The sequence below is a fragment of the Urocampus carinirostris genome, chromosome 10, assembly GCF_059441175.1.
Source record: "Urocampus carinirostris isolate Australia breed hairy pipefish chromosome 10, RoL_Ucar_1.0, whole genome shotgun sequence".
NCBI lineage: Eukaryota > Metazoa > Chordata > Actinopteri > Syngnathiformes > Syngnathidae > Urocampus > Urocampus carinirostris.
This window is the reverse complement of record NC_142358.1, coordinates 8,833,418-8,852,806: the sequence shown is the minus strand read 5'-3', so window position 1 is coordinate 8,852,806 and position 19,389 is coordinate 8,833,418. Positions and strand designations below refer to the sequence as shown.

Below are 19,389 nucleotides of genomic sequence, written 5' to 3'. Positions count from 1 at the left end.
AGTCAGGACAAATTTAAGGTTTTGGTTGGAGCTAGTTTGAGTTGGAGCGGGTTTGAGTTGGGTTAGGGTTTTTGCTATAACAAGGCTTGGAGCCATAAGAAAGTCATTTATTGAAAGAGCTAGGGTTAGAAATTTGGTTGGAGCTAAAGTTAGGTTTTTGTTGTAACTAGGGTCATGGTTTTAGTTGGAGTTAGAGTTTGGGTTCATACCTGTAGAAGCACTGTTAGCTCAAATGGTAAGGTGCCTGAATTACTCTCATATAGTTCAGGGTTCAGTCCCTGCTCAAGTTAGTAAAACTCTAGGGATTTAGTTTTAGTTGGAGCTAAGTTTGGGTTTTTGGTTGATCCAACAAATACCCTAGTCTTTGACCTTTCATCGTCTTGATTGGGAGCTGACCACAGGATTCTGTAAACACAATGATAGCAATCTTACCATTTGGGCTACCAAAGCTGATATAAAGTCCTTCAAAACACTAACCCTAACAGTAACTCCTCAGTCAATGGTGCTTCTTTAATTGCTCACTTTCTTAAACCCAAGAATGTTAATGCTATTTTACCAGGTGATACTTCAGTAGTCATTGATAGATACCAGAAATCAATACCAATTCTTCAGCCAATTATTTTTTGCTTGCTTTTTTTTTAAGCCCAAGAATGTTCAATGCCCTGTTTTCCCCCCAGATGATACTTGCGTAGTCATTGATACAAGAAACTGATACCAACTCTCAGCCAATAAGAATGGACTTTTTTGCTCACCCTTTTTAAACCCAAAATATTCAATGCAATTAAGATACCAGTAACTGATACCAACTACTCAGCCAATGAGTACAAAGCTGTTCTTTGGTTCACCTTTTTTTAAAATCCCAGATAAAGTTTTTTTCCCCGGGCAATATTTCAGTTATTCATCAGTAGATACCAGAAACCAATGCCAATAGTAGCTTGAATTATCTTCGAATAAAAACTGATAATTGTACAGAAATGCCCAAAATACATATATTCTTAAAGTGCAGACATTAATCCCATGTTGATGTAAATGATGGTAATTCAGATACTCGAGGCAGATACTGGTGCAGTAAAATAGAGGCTGATATCAGCATGATTAATGGGTATTGGTTCTTGCCAGAATCTTGTAAGAAAAAATAGACAACATCAGAATAGTGGTGATGTTATTTAATAAAATAAATAGAGGGGGTACACACTTAAGTATGACTTCTTATTAAAATAAGAGCAAGTCTATTGCAATTATGTTTTACATTTCATTTTGAAGCTACCAAGTCTGATTTTAAAACCCTAGATCTTTCACATATTCATCCAAATAATTATCGTTGTACGACACTAACATTTCACTTAAATGTTGCTGGATTTCAATCTTAATCAATCCTACTATTATGATTAAATGAAATAAAAACATAAATAATAATTTAAAACAAAAAGTCTTCACAGCATCATGAGTATGCTGATATGCTTTTGGCTGAAATACCTCCTACAATGCCCTTTGCTTATTTTCGCCCAGAGTCTAGTGTGTAGTTAATCAGTAAGCAATGCAATACAGTAATTTTTGTCCTGTAGCCATTTTCTATGGTTTCGAAGGCTTAGAATGATGCTTAAGGAGAAGCATAAACATGATAACCATCAAAACAAAGCTTGCGATTATTAAGGGAGCCGACTAAGGCATACCAATTTCTACCCTTGTAACGTTTACATACAAGGCTATTGAATGAAGAAATCTTCAAAAGGCATTACAATCATATCAAGTTTATGTTAATTTTTAACATCCCATTGCCATCTCTCCCCATCTGCATCCACCCGCTACTCCACTAGACCAGCTCATGTAAGGTTTACATCATACAGTAAATAGTATCAATAGTTATGTATATGTATTTATAATGTTATTAAATCCTATAACATTTATTTATTTTAATGTTATTTAGGTTAACGGGGGTTCTCAACTCACAAGCTATCTACCATAGGTTTCTATCCCCCGCTATACAGCAATTTTACTTTGCGATCCCCACCTTAGAATGGATTGTCATATCCCATGGTCTACTGTACCTATTAAAGTCATTACAGTACTTTCAGAAGGTGTGAAACTCAGGATTAAAAGATTATCATTCCATAGAAAAAAAATTGTATTCATAGTAGGCCATTTTCATGTAGACGCACTTTATTCCTAAAACAGAAGCTGCACCATCAGTAGCGGCACACAATTATATGTACACATATACACACGCACACACACGAGATTACCTAAATCTGTTATATAAAATATATCATCTGACAATGTACCTTTTTCAATTCCTCTTCAGAGCTCATTGAGTTTAAAGTGTGCGAGAACGTCGCGGCTGAGGGGCGGAGCCAGTGACGCCGGGGGGCGGGGCCACGGTAGCCTCCACTTCCTGTTTACAGCGCGGTGATAAAAAGGCGTGTACCCTTCTTTGAAAAAATAAGATTCTAAAAGTCATCTACAGCAAAAAAGTTTTTCACCGTTTGTTCCAAAGCCGCTTCCTTTACATTGAGATGTACACACCCGCTAAGGTTTGTTGGAATATATAAAAGATATTAAGCGTTAAAAATTCCACATTTAAAAACTTACAATAAATAATATTTGCAGGCATTTCATTAGGATAAAATTTCATCGATTGCAATCTACAGTCATTTTAAAAACGTCGACGCTCCTTTGACCATTCCCGAACAATGGATTCTTGGCATCTGATTGGACGCTGGCGGCGGTGGCGGCCAAGGGGATTGGTTCTGTATCCTGGTTCTTTCCCAGTTCGATTCGTTAGCATCAGAGCATGTTCATGACGAAATTGTACATTTGGGTCAGCACCACAAAGTGAACCGGTAGACAGGAGCGTCGGTCCTGAGTTGCAGGGTCGCAAGTCAGCCACGAGAGGGCGTTGTACTGCTCCAGGACAAATCTGCAACACGGGAAATTACAAGGATTTAAACTTGACATGTATTGATGTATTTGCTATATAAATGGTTCACAAAAAAATTGTTAACTATTAATTTGTGTATTCTCAAAAGGAGACCGTGTAATATTTGACTGCTAGATGTCGCGGTTTTGTGTGGCGCAACTGAAAACAAGGCGCTTTTTTTGCCGAGCCTTTTGCAAAGAAACAAAAACGGAAAAAGAAAAAAAAGAAACGGGAAAAGCGGAACAGAAAAAGGAGAAAAAGGAAAAAGCAGAAAAAAAACCTCGAAACTATAAGGGAAAAACGTGAGAACAAGAAAAATATGAAAAACAGACAAAAAGGAAAAAAAAAAAAAGGGAGAAGTCATCAATATATAAATCCGAATTGAACAGCAGTGGAAGTTAATAAATAATGCAACACAAGCAAACTTCAGGTCACTAAAGTTTCCATTAAACCTCAAGGACCACAAGCAGATGCAATTTGATCTGACACTAAGCCAGACAACATAAAACACGTCTGTGTAGCAATTTTGCACTATTCTCCATGGCATGGTTGCCCTGGCACTGTCGTCTAGAAATATACGGTTCCCGTTTGACGTGACGCAGCCCTCATTCTCCTTTTTTTTTTTTGGCGCAGTAGTAAATATTCGGCTGTCTTTGTATCTGCTGTCTTCAATGGTCACAATCCGAAAATACGTGACGTAAACAACTTAAAGCAGAACTGAAAAACGAGAGCGCTAAAAATGACGTAAGAAACGGAGGTGAACGTGGTTACTTTTATAGCTGTTTAAGCCTTTTTAAAGTCAGGTGTGGCTGATACAAACACCAAATGGGGTTTTGTTCTTAAATTTGAGCATAGGGTTTTTAATCAGGTGCACCCAAGTAGTCCAAAATTGTCGGCATAGAACTGGCACCTTAGCCTAAAGAAAAAAAAGGGAAAAAGTGTCTGACCTGAGGACGTCGGAGGTGTGGTTGGAGTCGAGGGGGTGGGAGTGTTTGCTGTGCAGAAGCTCGTCTGACTGGACCGAGGACACGTGCAGGTGCAGAGAAGCCTGTAAGACCAGATTCACCTCAACATGAGGGCATATTACAGGACCGACATGATTCATTCAGGGATCCTAAAGATCCTACGCCGTACCTTAAGGAAGAGGGGACACTGGTTCTGAGCTTGAGGACAGGCAGACCAGAACCAGTCAGGCAGCGGTCCGGCCTTGGCAGTGGAAACGAAGTAGCCTAGCGCCATTGGTTGCTGAAGGATGTTCAAGGCCTCCTCGTGGGACTCCATGCGGTCCGCGCCCTGACCCTGTAACACAATTCAAGAAACAACAAAAACCTTGAATTCCATCAGGAAATAGCACACCAGCTACAATACACTACAAAAAAATGACTGATTATATTAGTCTTATCAAGTTTAAGGCAATTTGGGATTATTTTAAAGCAACGGTCGGGAACTGTTTTGACCCAAAGGGCCATAGTAGTAAAATATTTTGATTGCTAGCCATACCATATATTTCAAAAACAAATTTCAGCAAAACTACCAAACCCGCTCTCCAGACAAAATCTACTTTTTCAGCAGATTTGATTTCACTGTGTGACATTAGATGATTTGATAACATTTATGAAATAAGAATAATGCTAAAGCCTTTGTCTCATCAATTGATGCAATGTAAATGTTCTGCATTTATATCGCGCTTTTTAAGTCAATGAGAACCTCCCAAAGCGCTTTACAATAGTGCTTCACACTTTTCCCTTTTACACACTAACTAACCGATAGCAGCGTCAGCCATGCAAGGGCAATACCTGCTATCGGAGGCATTAGGGATTCAGTGTCATATCAACAATTACTTAAGATCAATGAGGCTCATTTTGACCTTTTCTCTCATAAAAAATAGTTTCAAAACAAGGTGCAAACAGAGTTCTTTTGTAAAGTCCTACAAATGACGATACAGACGTTTTTACCCGAAATGCGCTGTGAGCATAGCTCCGCCCACCCCTAACGCTCACCCCCAAAAATGGCTCTGTGTGGATGGCTGGCACTCCCGGCTACAAACGGTTTTACTATGGGTTTTTAATCATTAAGTGGCTCAGCCATTTACAGCTGAAACGGGGTCTGTTGGTGTGACACCTTGCCTGTAAACTGTAATGGGGACTATGCTCTTTATATACTGGCCCAAACCACCGTTGTTAGTAGCGCTATGTTAGCTATGTGCACACTACACCCGACTTGGCGCTGGTCGGTTTTGTAATGCTATGGATGAAAGCTACACATTCATACTTTTATCCCAGAGCTGTATGTACTCTTGAAAAGAGCTATAAATGGCTCACAAGCGGTAGGTTTTTATGGGGACAGTGTAAAACCCTCATAAATGAGAACTTTATTTGGAGAAGATCACTTTATTTCGAAGAGTATTGTAAATGTATATGGTTTTAAACCAAAGAAATAGACAGCATGGCAGCAGCGTATAGTCATGGGGGTAGGAACCTTTGTAAGGTACCCGTTTCACTGGTGCGCTTTACATTGTATGTCTTACCCAGTGAATCTGGGACCAATAAATTGATTTTGCGTGCAATAAATTATTAGCAGAGGTTGATGTAGCTTAGAATGGAGTTGAAATGTGTGCATTAAAGGAAAATCCACTACCGAAATCAAAAGGACTTCACTTGACAAAATTCAGAAGTCTACCTCTATATTTTTTTCCCTACAAGCAACCAAAAAAAAGAGCAAGCTGGATTTACCTGGAGCGACTGAAAAGAGCCAAAAGTTGTAGCTGGTCAGAAAGGCTAAATTAAGCAGCTAGCAGAAGGAATTGTCAAGGAACCTCAAATCATGAAACTCGTGCTTTATTAATATTGGACAATAGTGGCACGCAACAGCATGCAGCTGAATGGCATAAGTGGCCAGAGAAAGAAACAGTGGGAAAAACGTCACCAATGACATGCGTGATCTGAATCAAGGAACTAAGCAAAATTTGTTAGCTGTGAGAGGAAAGTGGCACTGAAAGGAGACGCAAGCTTTATTCACAAAGAGCTGCTAACAATAGAAATAGCGGCTAGCCATTGCCTGGACCAAAGACAATTTGTCCAGTACAATTAAAAGAAATCCATCACCAATCAAAGGAACCGGAGCCTAAACCCTAGTTTTAAACCCAAACTTTAATGCAAAATATTTTGGAACCCTAAAATCGGTTAAAAAACTTAAGGTCCTAACCCTAGCCCCAACCCAGTTTCAAACAGTAACTCAAATTTTAAAACCCTACATCCAGTTTAGAACCTTAATATGGATCTCAAACTGTAGTTCCTAACCCTACACCTCACTCAAGCTGTAACAATAGTCCCAACCCGATTTTAGAATCTAAATTCAGTTCAATACCCTAATAAGGAGATCTTAGTTCCTAACCTTAGCTCCAATCATATTTTGGAACCTTAAACCAATTTAAAACCCTCTTTTTGACACCTAACCTACGAAACATGGCAACAATTTCAAGAATTTACAAGCACATCATCTAATATTCAAGCACCTTTCAAAACACAACATGGAAAGCATTTTCAAGGATTTCAAGCAACCGTACGAATCATGGAGGTAGTACATACGTTTGTGCTTTACTTAAACGAATGAAGTATTTCTCCTCCATTAAGCTTCTCCATATATTACACACTAAGGCTTTCATTTATGATCTCTACTCTCTTACTGAGACCAAAAAGAGTGCCCTTCATTGAGGTATTGGGCCACTGTTGACACCGATACTTAAATATCCCTAGTTTGGATGGTAAAACCTCTGCTTCAAATTGGACCAGTTTTTCATACAAGTTCCTTTCGGTACAGACCTTGCTTCCATCGCCGCCCTGGTGGTAGTGCGATCCCGGCGAGTGGACGGGGGAAGTGGTAGGTGAGTTGGGCAGAATGCTGATGATATCGGGATCCACCATTTCGTTGTCGAAGAGTTCCAAGATGCCCATTCCGTCCGAGCCGTCTGAAACAAGCCCAAAGTGAACCTTTAGTCATATTTGGAGTAAGGCTGCAACAATTAGTCCACAAAAATCGGTAATGGAACTAAAAGAGTGAGGCATCCTTGATGTAACAAAGCTATTTTCATGAACACTCATAGAAGTCAAAGACGGCCAGGAGGCGTAATGGCGAGTTACGCCGGCTTTATAGTTATCGGGTATCTTGTTTCAGACTGATTCTTTAATGAGTATATTTTGAATCAAAAGAGTTTAAGCTTTACAATGATATGTGGCATGACATTTCAGTGACTGGTGACATCATACAGACACACACATCAAAAGCCCAGTGGCCCACCGGCAGAACATTAAGGGGTTAAGTTATCGTACATTATTAAGTCTTCCTGTGTACCATATTTCTTTGTATATATCTCATGTACAAATGTGGGCACATGCCGCTTATAGTCAGGTGTGGCTTATGTATGAACAAAAGGTTGTTTCTTTAAAAATGTACTGGATGCGGCGTATATTCCGAATTTTACGGTACTCGATTTTAATGCATTTTTGTGTTCCTGTCCCTAAAAAAAAAAATCCGACAGATTTATTGACGGATTTATGTCTATACTGGCTGAACACTGACTAGCTGGTTTTAGAGAGGGCTTTTTTTATTTGACTTTTGTAGGAATCCGCAGTATGTTCAGTGTTTCCTATAAAATTCTGTGAGACCCTGGTGCATGGACAGTGTAGGGAAGTTATTTTTTAGGATTTTCTTTTTTGTCCTGCGAATTATTTGCGAGCTCTTTTGAACCGTTCTTGTGCTCGATGTGCTGCTGCGGCACCCCGACCCAACCCGTCCCTCAGCTAACCCCTAAACCTTCATAATCACAAATTATCAAAAAGGGAGTGAGAGAATGAAAAAAATAAAACTTTGAGACCCTGGCGAGGACCAATTAGACTCTAGTGACCTTCAATGGAATCGAAAACACTGATGTTCAATAAATGATGTATTTTTCATTGTCCCCATTTTTCTTGTTTTTTTTTTAATCATTTTCCACATAATTATATCAACTTTATAGTAAATTTAGGAAAAAAATAATAAACATCCGATTATTCTACTAAGTGTTTCACAAAGCTCAGGAGGTGGAGCGCTCGTACTGGAACCAAGAGATTACACGTTCGATTCCCGGCGCATCACCGTTAATGTAGAGTGTCTTTAGGCACAACACTGAACCCCTAATATCTCTGCATGGCTGACTCAGCAAATTACTGTGTGAGTGTGTGTAAATGGGTAAGTGTGAAGTACTTCAGTGACTGGTTTAAAGCGCTATAGAAATGCAGTACATTTACCATAGTCGGGTGCAGAAGAACCTGCTTGACTCTCACCTGGATTGATGGGGTTGAAGTTGATGTCGATGGGTTCCGAGGTGTTAGTGTTAACCTGCACCATGGCGGAGGTTGGGAAAACCAGGATGTGCGTGCATGAAGTATCCTGCGGGGTGCTCAGTTGTGACGTCTGCATGTTGAGCGTGGTGCTGCGGCCGAAAACCGAGCCCGTCGACACAGAATCTGCACACGGAGCCAACAAAGTTATAAAGGACTCCTCTGACCCAGCCCACCAACTCTTTGACATGTTGCTCTCTGGTAGGCGCTAAGGGTCCCTTAAAGAGACACTGTGTATTATTTGACGACTAGACTGTGTAGTGCAATGTTTCGCGACAATTTTGAGCCAAGGCATTTTTTTTAATCCAAAAAATCTCAAGACCCACCATCTACCGAAAATATTTGAGAAAATAACTAGCACCGGTTTCATCTTGTTTCAATCTTCAATTGTCATGTTGCCTGAATTGACAGTATAGCATTTTTAAGATCACCCTGGCGTCGGAGGTAACAAATGTTTTTAATCTAGTTTAATAATGTTGCTGTAATTTGGAATTTTAACTAAATTTTATTGTTTTTTTTACAATATTTATCTTTTTTAAAATAACAAAAACAATGCATCGATCCAAATTAACCTGCATTTACCTTTTTTTATTTTTTTGTGAATTTCCTGAAACCAAAAAAAAATTGAAATCAACAAAATTAAGATTTTATTTGATTTTATTCATTAGTTTCCTAATTCAAGTCATGTAGCTTAAACACCTCTATCAGACAAAAGAAGTTATTTCACTACTTTGTGGGAAAAAAAAAAATCGCCTAGAAAAAAGAATTCTGCCGCCTTCTACTGATATAAATGAATGTTACAGTTATTCAGCTGATGACAGGAAGAAGGCAAATCAACAAATAAAAAACAAGCTTTTGGGAAATCTCCCCAAGAGAAAGAAAAACAGAAAAGTGAAAAAAGTAAAAAAAAGAAGAAAAAAAAATCAAAAGATGGACAAAAATTGAAAAAAAATCCCAAAAAGGAGAAAAAAAATGAAAAGGCAAAAAGAAACAGAAAAAAGGTGTAAACCAAAAGAGAAAAACATAGGGAAAAAGAGGAAGTTAATGGGAGACAATGAAAGTAAGGAGAGGGGAAAAAGGAGACAGAAAAGAACATAGAAGAACATAAAATGAAAAATTAAAAAAGAATAAAACAACCTTGCAGCTTCCTCTAGGTGTGCCAAATGTTATGTAAACTACACATTTCTTGACCTTACAAGTATTTTGAAAATAATTGTTTTTTTTTTATCAACGTTCATGTATTGTGGCTTATTATTCATATAATTGTGTTTTTATTAATGAATTAATATTTTTGGCTTAAGAGGTGATAAATAACACACATTTAAACCAAGGGCTAAGGGACTCTGACAGTTTCAGACACCACCCTAAACAAGCGCACAAGACTGAAAAATTGCCAGTTGCATAGAAAAACAAAAAATGTCTTCACAGACTTATTTGCGAATTTTGTTCGTGCTAAATATTATTGCACAATTTTTACGATGCACTAACAAGTTAGGCCCGTCCCCAAGCACTACACCTTGTAAATATGTTAGCCTATTTCTCCTGACATTCTTTTGATCTTTTTGACCTTTTTTAAGTCTTTATTAAGTGTTTATCCTGGAGGGCTATGTTTATTGGCGTAAGCATTGCTCACTACGTTGTTATAGATGAAAATAAAGACAATTATAATTCTAAACTCTGAACTGGAAGGCCTGATGGTGGTTGTGGTTTACCTGGCATGACCACAAAAGAACCTTGTGGCTCCATAGCCACCAGGCAGGCGCTGAGGATGCTGGGCGTGTCAGCAGCAGAGATGCCACACATCCGGCAGGTCTCCTTCAGGCGCTTGCTGAGGGACTGGAGGTTCCTTCTACTCAGCAGAATACTCCAATCTGGAACACAGTGCAGGCCAGAAAACGTTACGTGCTTGTCAGTGAAATACTGTAAACAATCACTACAACACACTGTACTTTGTGATCTCAGTGCATTGCCGGTTGATAATTATAAAAAAAAAAAAAAAAAAGAAGAAAAAAAGAAAAACATTGGCTGCATCCTTCGTTAGAATTTTGAAATCTCATACTGATCATACTTAGCAAGCACATTGACTCAGGCACATGTTCGACAGCAGTGCTTCCCATACGAAGGAAGATACTGGCAGGCCGCCAGGGTTTAATTGGTCCCGCCAGAGTCTCATTAACTTGTATTATTGAAAAATATAATATGGTAAATAGACTGCATTTATATAGTGCTTTAACCGGTCACAGAGGACCTCCAAAGTGCTTAACAATGCACTTCCCACTTTACCCACACACCGATAGCGGAGTCAGCCATGCAAGGCGCCTACCTGCTTATTCAGGGCAGTAAGGATTTAGTGTCTTGCCCAAACATACTTTGATATTTAACTCAGAGGAGCCAGGAATCAAAACTTCGACCTCTTCGGTTCCAGCTCTACCAGAATTACACTATTGTTTATTTTAAGTGTGCAGTAAGTGCTTATGTATTGTCAACAGTCTCTCGATCTCATAACTCTCAACCTCAGCCAATTGCTACCTGTATTCATGATAGCAATTCCCTTTATTAAGGAATAATAGACCTTACAAACACATCGCGTCACCTCTTTACTCATAGCAAGACAGACTATGAAGAATACCGCTACAATATTAGTAATCTACAATGACGTCTGCTAACAGCAACTGAGACATTCTGGATAAGAGCCAAAATGGGGAAGACGAAATCAGTATTCTCTCCTGTATAAAAATTGTTTTACGCTGTATACAATTTGAAATGATCAAAAATAAGTATAACATACGGTGAAAGGAATAAGTTGACAGGTTTGCGATCTCAATCAATCCATACAACAACCCCTCGCCTGTTTTTCCACACCACGCGCACCTTCATTCCGGCAACTTTCTCCATAATAAGTGCTCATAATAAACCCGCATTTATTTTGTCAATATACAGTGGGGCAAATAAGTATTGAGTCCAACACCAATTGTGCAAGTTCTCTTACTTAAAAGAAAGGACTGTAACAGTCAACATGGGTAAACGTAATCCACTGTGAAGCATAGCAGTGGAAACATGCTTTGGGGCTGGTTTTTGGCAAAGGGACCAGGACGATTGATTTGTACAAAAGAAAAAGTGAATGGAGCCATATACGGAGAGATTTTCAGTGAAAATCTCATTTCATCAGCAACGGCAATGAAAATAAGACGTGGCTGGGTCGTTCCGCATGACAATGATCCAATCACGCAGCCAGCTGCTCAGTAAGAAGCATTCCAAGATTCTGGAGTGGCCTAGCCAGTCTCCAGATCTCAATCCACAGAAAATTTGTGGTGGGAGTTGAAAGTCCATTTTGCCCAAGACAACCCCAAAACACTTTTATAGAGAAGATCTGCATGGATGTATGGGCCAAAATACAAGCAACAGCATTTAAAAAGCTTGTGAAGAGTTACAGAAAATGTTTGCCTCCATCATTGCCAATTGCTACTCTACATTAAGTAATGACATTAATTAATTTCCCACCATGATTTGCAGATAAAATCTTTAAAAAAATACAGGCCTCTAGAATATTTTCAAGTGGTAGAACTTGCACAATTAGTCGTTGACTAAATATTTATTTGCCCCTCTGTGATCTTTTTAATTTTAATCATGAGAGTATCAAGAGGTACCACTGTATGCAAAATTACTGTATTGCTTTCAGGAGATGTTTGATTATACGTTCCACAGTTTGTTTTGTGCATGACAGCAGCAGTTTTTAATCTGGATGCTAGATAACCGTTTTGTCCTACAGACACCGATAACTGCTATGATCCTGCTTCTGCAGGCCAACACTGATAATCCTTTTATAACTGCATACTCTATATTAGGATAAAACTTAAAATAAAATGTCAAACTGGAGAAGATCACAAAACCCTAAGGCAGAGGGTAAAAATTATTTTTGTTTCTGAAGAATGTGGGTTTTTATCAGTTTTTAAATTTTACACAAAGTTATCCTGAACTTTTCAATCATTAACAAGAAAAAATACTGCATCTTTGCTAATAATAAAGTTACTGCTTGTCGGACCTCTTAAATTGAGACTCCTCTTCACATTTCAACTTGATATCAAGTGACTGCCATTACCTCGGAGTTCTCCGTGTCCCATCCTCCCCAAGCGACCAATCACCACCCTCCAGGGCAGCGACGTCACCTGCACCAGGCCCACGCACCAATCCCAGAGCTTCTGCAAGCCTAGCCGCCGGGCCGAGCCCATTTTCCTGCGAGCCCTGCGACACAAAACGGTTTTTAAGGATGATGTTAAAATTGCTTTGATGATCTGAAACCTTTGTGGGTGATAAATACACACAAAAAAAAAACAGAAATCAGGAAGGGGAGCAATTTTTTTTCACGGCACTGTACGTGCAAACCTCGCCAGCCTGACCTGTTGGGCACATCGATGCTGATAATGCAGCTCTCCAGCAGCTCGCCGTGCTGGTCGGTGCAGGAGGCCAGTAACCAGCGTTGGTCGTGAGATAGGCAGTAACCCACAAACAGGATGTTGTACTTCTGCGCTGCCTCCCCGAACGTTTCGCCCAGCTCCGTCTGCTTATCTTTTACTGGCGCCAGAATGAAAGGCGGGGTGTACAGGCGCAAACACTCGGGCCTCTGCAAAGACAGAAAAAAAAAACATTTGAGTTGTTCAAGACACAAAAAGTACCGTATTTCCCGCACTATACTGTGCTTTGGATTATAAGGCGGAAGATAGTCTTTTGTGATATTTTTTCATATTTAAGGCGCAAGGAAAACTTATCAACATGAGAGCCCACAACAGTGTTTCAGTACCTCCAAAAAAAACAAAATAAAAAAAAACAAACAAGATCCCTGTTGAGGTCGTTCAAAACAACAGTGTGCAGCGACATGAACCCTTAACAAAGAAAATATCCTTATGCAGAACTTCATCTAGCACTATTTTATGAAGTAAACCGACACGGCGAATGAATGAATGAAAACTAACATTAAAATAAAAACAGAAAAAAAACAATAACTGAACAACAAAATAATATTACATAATATGTTCGAAAAGGGGTAGTCAGAAGCAAATGCTTATATTCCCTACCCCATCATCTTCCCTATTAAACACACCAATTATATAACAACAATTGTAATAATATTAATAATAACAGTTATAATATAACAACAGCAACAATAACAAAATTAATCATAGTTCTAGACACACTATTACCGATCTCACGTATCACTCATACCCGATTTTCTTCATCTCTGTATTCCGCCAGGAATGTTTTTTTGTATTTAAATTTAAAAAAGTGAATAGTTGGACATTGTTTCATCTCGTCCAGAGCTTGACTCCACACACAGACACACACATACTTTTCCTGGTTGTTCTCACTACAGACCCTTAAGTTATAATTTCCTTCTTTCCGAATGAATAATTTATGGATGTTTTCTAGCACTATGTTTTTGTTGACCTTAAATAGCAGTTGTGCAGTGAAAAATGTTACTTAATCATCTAATTTTAATAATTTGGACTGCAGGAATAAAATATTAGTATGATCTCGGTATGCTACCCTGTGTATGGTTCTAATTGCACGTTTTTGGAGGATAAAAAGGGGCTGTAGTGAACTTTTGTAATTATTGCCCCAGACTTCTGCACAATATGTTAAGTATGGCAGAACTAGAGAACAATATAATAAATACAATGCATTATAGTTTAAAATGAATTTGGCTTTATTAATTATTGAAATGCTTGTAGATACTTTAGCTTACATGTGTCTGATGTGTTTTCCAGCTTTATTTATTGTCCATCATGACCCATAAAAACGTAATTTCTGATACAGCGTCTATTGCAGCACCATCCATTGTGCATCCATCCATGGTTCAAAACAAGATCATTTTTTTTCTCTTCGGATTGCAAATCCTTGAAATATACATTAGGAGTTGGGTGAAATATACACGGTGAATGGAGATAAAACTACTCTAGATCCTTTAAATGTAAAAAGTTATAATTTTTCAGTCTTTTTCAGCAGGTATTTATTTGTTACCGGTAGGTAAAGACAATTATAATGCATCCCTGTAAGGAGTATGTGACATTCTATAAAAGCAAATAAAACAATTTTATCTAGTCAATCAGAATTAGTCTGGCTTTGATGACCCACCTCCGGGTTTTTGAGCGCCATGTCAATAGCGAGGCCGGGACCGAAGCCGGTCAGAGCCTTGAAGTTGGTGGAGTTGGGCAGAGGCCGCCGGCACTGCGTGAAGACGGAGAAGGCGAGCGACTTGAGATGTTGCCCGTACAGGTGACGCTCCCCGCTGTGCACAGGCTGCAAGAGATACTGGCACGGAACCATCTAGAGGAAATCCAAGCAGAAAAGGAAGTCAGGGTTCCTCCAGGATTTTTCCGTTCAAACCTGTTAAGACTTTTCAAGACCACATCCAATGAAATTCAAAACCAATTCAAAACTGTCTTGGTCCAGTACATACAGGGCACACTCTTCACTCCAGTTTACAATCAAGGTGCAACACCAACAGACCCCGTTTTGGCTGTACGCCGCTAAGGAATCCTCTATATGGAAGCTCATTAAACGATCTGTTTATTGTTGAAACACTTTGTGATGAAAACCCACAGAACATATTTTAAGCACTCTAAATCACCAGCCAAAGCACAAGGAGTATTTCGATTGGGTTAGCAGATCCCTGCACACATGATGTGCCCCCCTCTCCCACACACGTGCCCACTGTGCTAAAGGGAAATACATTTTGTTTGCAGTTTTTTTGAGTTTTTGCAAAAGAAGAACTTTACTGCTGGCACCTTATTTTGAAACGATAATTTACGGGTCAAAATAAGCCTAAATGATCTTAAATAACTGCAGGAGGAAGATAAGTTTAAAGTGGTATATTTGTTGATATGAAACACAGACTCTGCCACCATTATTATTTCGTAAATTTTATCTAATCATCCGACAGAGTGAAATAAAATGCACTAAAAATTATTTTGTCTGGAGAGTGGGTTTGGCCTATTTGTTGAATTTTGACATAAAATATATAGTGTGGCTCTTTAAAAATAAACAAAATAAATAAAAACTTTGCTATTATAGCTCTTTTGGTCAAAAAGGTTCCCGACCACTGCCTTACTTTAAAGTTCTATTTGCTGTTGCATTACTTCTATTAATCATCAAGTTCCACTTGGAACTAAAGCTTGTTCTATTACAGCGACATCAGTGCCATTAGCGCTAATCTTCTTTGACACGTTGACGCAACTTTGTGTCAAGCAGTCTATCACTTTGCACTTCAACTACGCCGCTAATGAGTCCCTCCCTTCTTCCCGTCTCCCTTAGGGCCTGAACGCCTCACGTACCTGCACAGAGACTGCGTTTCGGATGCGAGCGGGTAGAAATTGCAGCATTTCCATGTAGCAGCGAAGGAGGCCGAGCGTGTAAGCGCTGGAGTAGACCTCGCGGTCTGCATCAGTGTAACTGAAAGGGTCCACGATGTAAACCACAATGGCCGGCGGGTAAGAGATGGCGTGGGATTCTCCATCCGTTGGCTTTCCTACTTTGTCTCTGTCCATTGTGCTGTAGGGAAGAAAACAATGTCAGCAATCAATATTATGGGTTAAAGATTGACAGATTATCGGGCGGGCCTATTCTCGCCACTGATATTTGGGAATTTGATGGATATCGGTAACTGCATTTCTATTTATTTGACAGGTCAATTATTCAGGCTCCGATGCAGCAGAGCCTCTCTCTCTACCTGGCTCCTACTCTTCCTCCTCGCTACCAACCCATGCCTTCTGATTGGATAAGCGACCAGAGGCAGAGCCAGAGAGGCAAAAGGTTTCCTGATTTCAAAAACTCCAGACCTGAATAAAGACGCTGATAATATTGATAAAGATTGAAGTCTGTTATTCCGGGCTGTTGTAGAAAGACGTGCGTGTGATTAAGTGATAGCGTAAAAAGTGTCGTTAAGTTGTTTAAGGGAAGCACGTTCAGGTGGAGACTTATATTTTAGCTCTTATCATAAAATTAGTTTGTCAATTAAGCATGTGTGTTTGTGATTGAGAGTGAGCACAAAAAGCATGCTAAAGTGGAAGGCCAAGCTGTTACCATAAAATTAGTTTGTCAATCTGGTTCCTAAAAAGGATTGCCCACACTTTTCAATTTGCAAGCTCCATTAACATTTCCATTGCAAGTTAATTTAAGTCATATTGGTTGTACTGACATTTTTATGCATTAATTGTAAAAAAAAAAATCAGGGAGCTATTTATGTTTTTATGCATCTTTATAAGAGTTGCTGCTAAGCGTGATTTTATTTCCTGCACAGTTAGCTTTTGGTTTAAGTGAAGGAATAGTCATGTTAGTTGTATTGAAAATCAAATGTATTTACTGTAAAATGTTTTAAAAAGGTTATTTAAGTTTTACTTGAATTTATCACAAATGTTGTTTGTTTATGTATTTTAAAAAAAATATTGAGCCAATTTCTAAGCTCTTACAGAAAATGAGTATCAGCTCCAAAAATAAGTGATTGGCCTCCTCTTAAAACTAATAATCAGCATCAGCCCTAAAAAACCCATATATCAGTTGATCTCCATTAGGGATGCAATAAAACAAAAATCTGGAGTTAAAACTGACAACTGAACAACTGAACATAGAGTAACCCAGTAACCCTTTGGAAAAATGTTGGAACAGATGTCGAATAGAAAAAAAAAGGAAACAAAAGGATTAAAAGAGAAAAGGGAGGAAAATATAGCAAGCAAAAAGAAAAAAAAAACTAAAATAAAAATGGAATGCAATTGCAAAGTGAAGCCAACAAAGAACATTGGGCATCATTTTTAAGCAGACTTGCTGAGAAAAATGGCAGCAATTTCAAGCTTTTAAAAGCACATCCCCAAAATTCAAGCCCATTTCAATCCTTGAATCCACAACATAAAAATGCAAGCCATTTCAAGGATTTCAAAGACCTTTAGGAACCCTTTGTGTAACCTTTGTCTGAAGCATACTTGCTTTTTTTCTGATGAAAGATGAGGGTTCAAGCTTTCTTTTGGTGTGTCTTATACAGCTACAAAGCTAAAACCTGTGTAGGCCTTCAAAATTGAGTCAAAATGGCAATAAAAATATCCCATTTGAGAGAAAAGTCTGGCATTGAACGTGTTTAACACCTTTAAATATTGAGTGAATGAGGTAATGTGTTTTTTAAAAAGGGAAGACGGGTCAAAACACCACAAAAACAAAACACGTATTCCAAGGTGCGACTCACCTCTCTGGTGCCTCGCTCGTGCTTTGACTAGTGGTACCATTTTCCGCGCCCGGGCCCTGTGGGTTGGACTGGGGCCCATTTTGAGACACGCTACCCTGCAAACCGCCAGCTCCAAACTGGGTGTAAGCTCCCGGCTTGGACGAGGACAAGCCGCTTATGGGCTGGGAAGTGGAAGAAGTTGGTGGAGGGGCATTGTTCATCTGCACCGTTCCAATGGCGCCGCTGGAAGAGGTAGAGTTCGGAGAAGGAGAGGCGGCCGGGTTTCGCTGGGAGAGGAGCGAGCTGTCAAGAGACTGCTCAGATAGGTATGGTGCTGTGGAAGGAGAATATGGTTCATAATAAGTCATAAATAATAGCTGGATTAAAAAGGTAAGATCTTAAGCCCGAGACCAACCCGAATTTCAGCTCGGGTTAAACTTAAAATAGAAATCATTACGTTTGGGTCCGGCCGGGCTTCCCTCTTGCTGACTTTTTAGAAAAAAATATCCACTAGCCACATTTGTCTCTCTCACGCTCCAAGTGTCACACTAGCTCCTTGGTAACATACCCCTGCTGTGGTTTACGGCCCAATTTTCAATTTGTCAAAATGTCCTGTGAATCAAGTTAATTGGTCAGGTTCGGGCTGGGTCGGACATCAAAACCTGCAGTTCTGGGTCAGGTCGGGCTAGATTTCTTAGGCCGGATCTAACCTCTAAACTGAGTCTGTGGTCTAAGACAGTCTTTAACTACTTTGAAATTCAAATTTGAATAGATTTTCGTCGAGCTTTGTTTGTATAGTAAATGACACTGCATAATTTTGAAGTCTGCTCTTCACTCAAAACAGTCAAAGTGGAGTTTTGCTCCAATCATTATACCTGCCAACACTACCTATCACTTCACGAGTAAAGAATACCACTTGACTCCCCCTTGAAAACCCCTACCACTTTTCAAAAACAAATCTACTACTGCTTTGTTAAATTCAAGCCATCTCAGGCATTCCGCCCTGGTTTATTCCTGGACGCTGGCTATTTCAGCTGAAAATGAAAATCTCCATTCTGATCCCTGTATATGTCCTGTTGACAATATCCTTAGTACTGTTTGTTATTGCAACATTCATTGTAACCGGGATTACCTCATGTGCGGTTTCTTCATTTTCCTCATGTTGAGGTTTTTGAGTTTTTCCTTGCCCTCATGTAGGTTTTAGATCAAGGGATGGCATATTAATAGTCTGTAGTTTGCAATAATCTGTGGTCTGTGTAGCCCTTTGAGACACCTTGGGCTATACAAACACAAAATGACTTGACAATGTCTGATCTTTGAATGCACCAAGAGTCCTGATAAAGGTGTGCTTTTTATAAACAAATATCTTACTTCCAGGTGAGAATAGTCAACTGCATTTGTATAGGCCTCAATCGCAAAAAGTCTTGGAATGCTGCACAGACCACCATTACAACAGGTATGATTCACAAAGGACGAGAAACCCAAACTAGACAAGTTTGGGGAGTTTGCTTCAGTTTCTCTTTGTAGTTTTTAAAGATTGCTTCGATGCACTAAGAAAACATTTCTCAAGGTAGCAGATTATAACATTTAATCCCCACCATAATAATTTACATTTTATTGAAAAAGTCTTTGCCACTGCTTTTAAAGATGTATTTGTATTTACAGTAGTCCCTCAATATAACGCGTTTCACCTCTCAATGTCTCTTGCTGCTTTACAGATTTTCATATTTCTGCATTCCGATTGGCTAAACAGTCACAAAGAGAGTAGGTGATGGTAATAAATAAATGTTCCGCAAAGTTTGACCCATTTAGTAAGACAATTATCGTTATTGGAAAGTTTTTGAGTTTGACCTTTCACATTTATATCTATTCAGGCTAATAAATGCATT

The 19,389-nt window shown here is 39.1% G+C and overlaps 1 protein-coding gene across 1 annotated transcript in view; it reads right to left on the bottom strand.

The window, feature by feature from the left end:
- Positions 1-2,138: 2,138 nt before the first annotated feature.
- LOC148357632 (mediator of RNA polymerase II transcription subunit 13-like) overlaps positions 2,139-19,389 on the bottom strand; it is a 48,083-nt gene continuing 30,832 nt past the window's right edge. The window contains exons 20-30 of the mRNA XM_088345158.1: positions 17,522-17,834; positions 15,624-15,840; positions 14,425-14,616; positions 12,693-12,916; positions 12,395-12,537; positions 10,008-10,166; positions 8,239-8,421; positions 6,739-6,884; positions 4,052-4,216; positions 3,865-3,965; positions 2,139-2,917 (exon numbers count right to left, since the gene is read on the bottom strand). Coding sequence (XP_088201284.1) covers positions 2,785-2,917; positions 3,865-3,965; positions 4,052-4,216; positions 6,739-6,884; positions 8,239-8,421; positions 10,008-10,166; positions 12,395-12,537; positions 12,693-12,916; positions 14,425-14,616; positions 15,624-15,840; positions 17,522-17,834 — 1,976 coding nt within the window. The 3' untranslated portion in view covers positions 2,139-2,784. The remainder of the gene's footprint in view (positions 2,918-3,864; positions 3,966-4,051; positions 4,217-6,738; positions 6,885-8,238; positions 8,422-10,007; positions 10,167-12,394; positions 12,538-12,692; positions 12,917-14,424; positions 14,617-15,623; positions 15,841-17,521; positions 17,835-19,389) is intronic.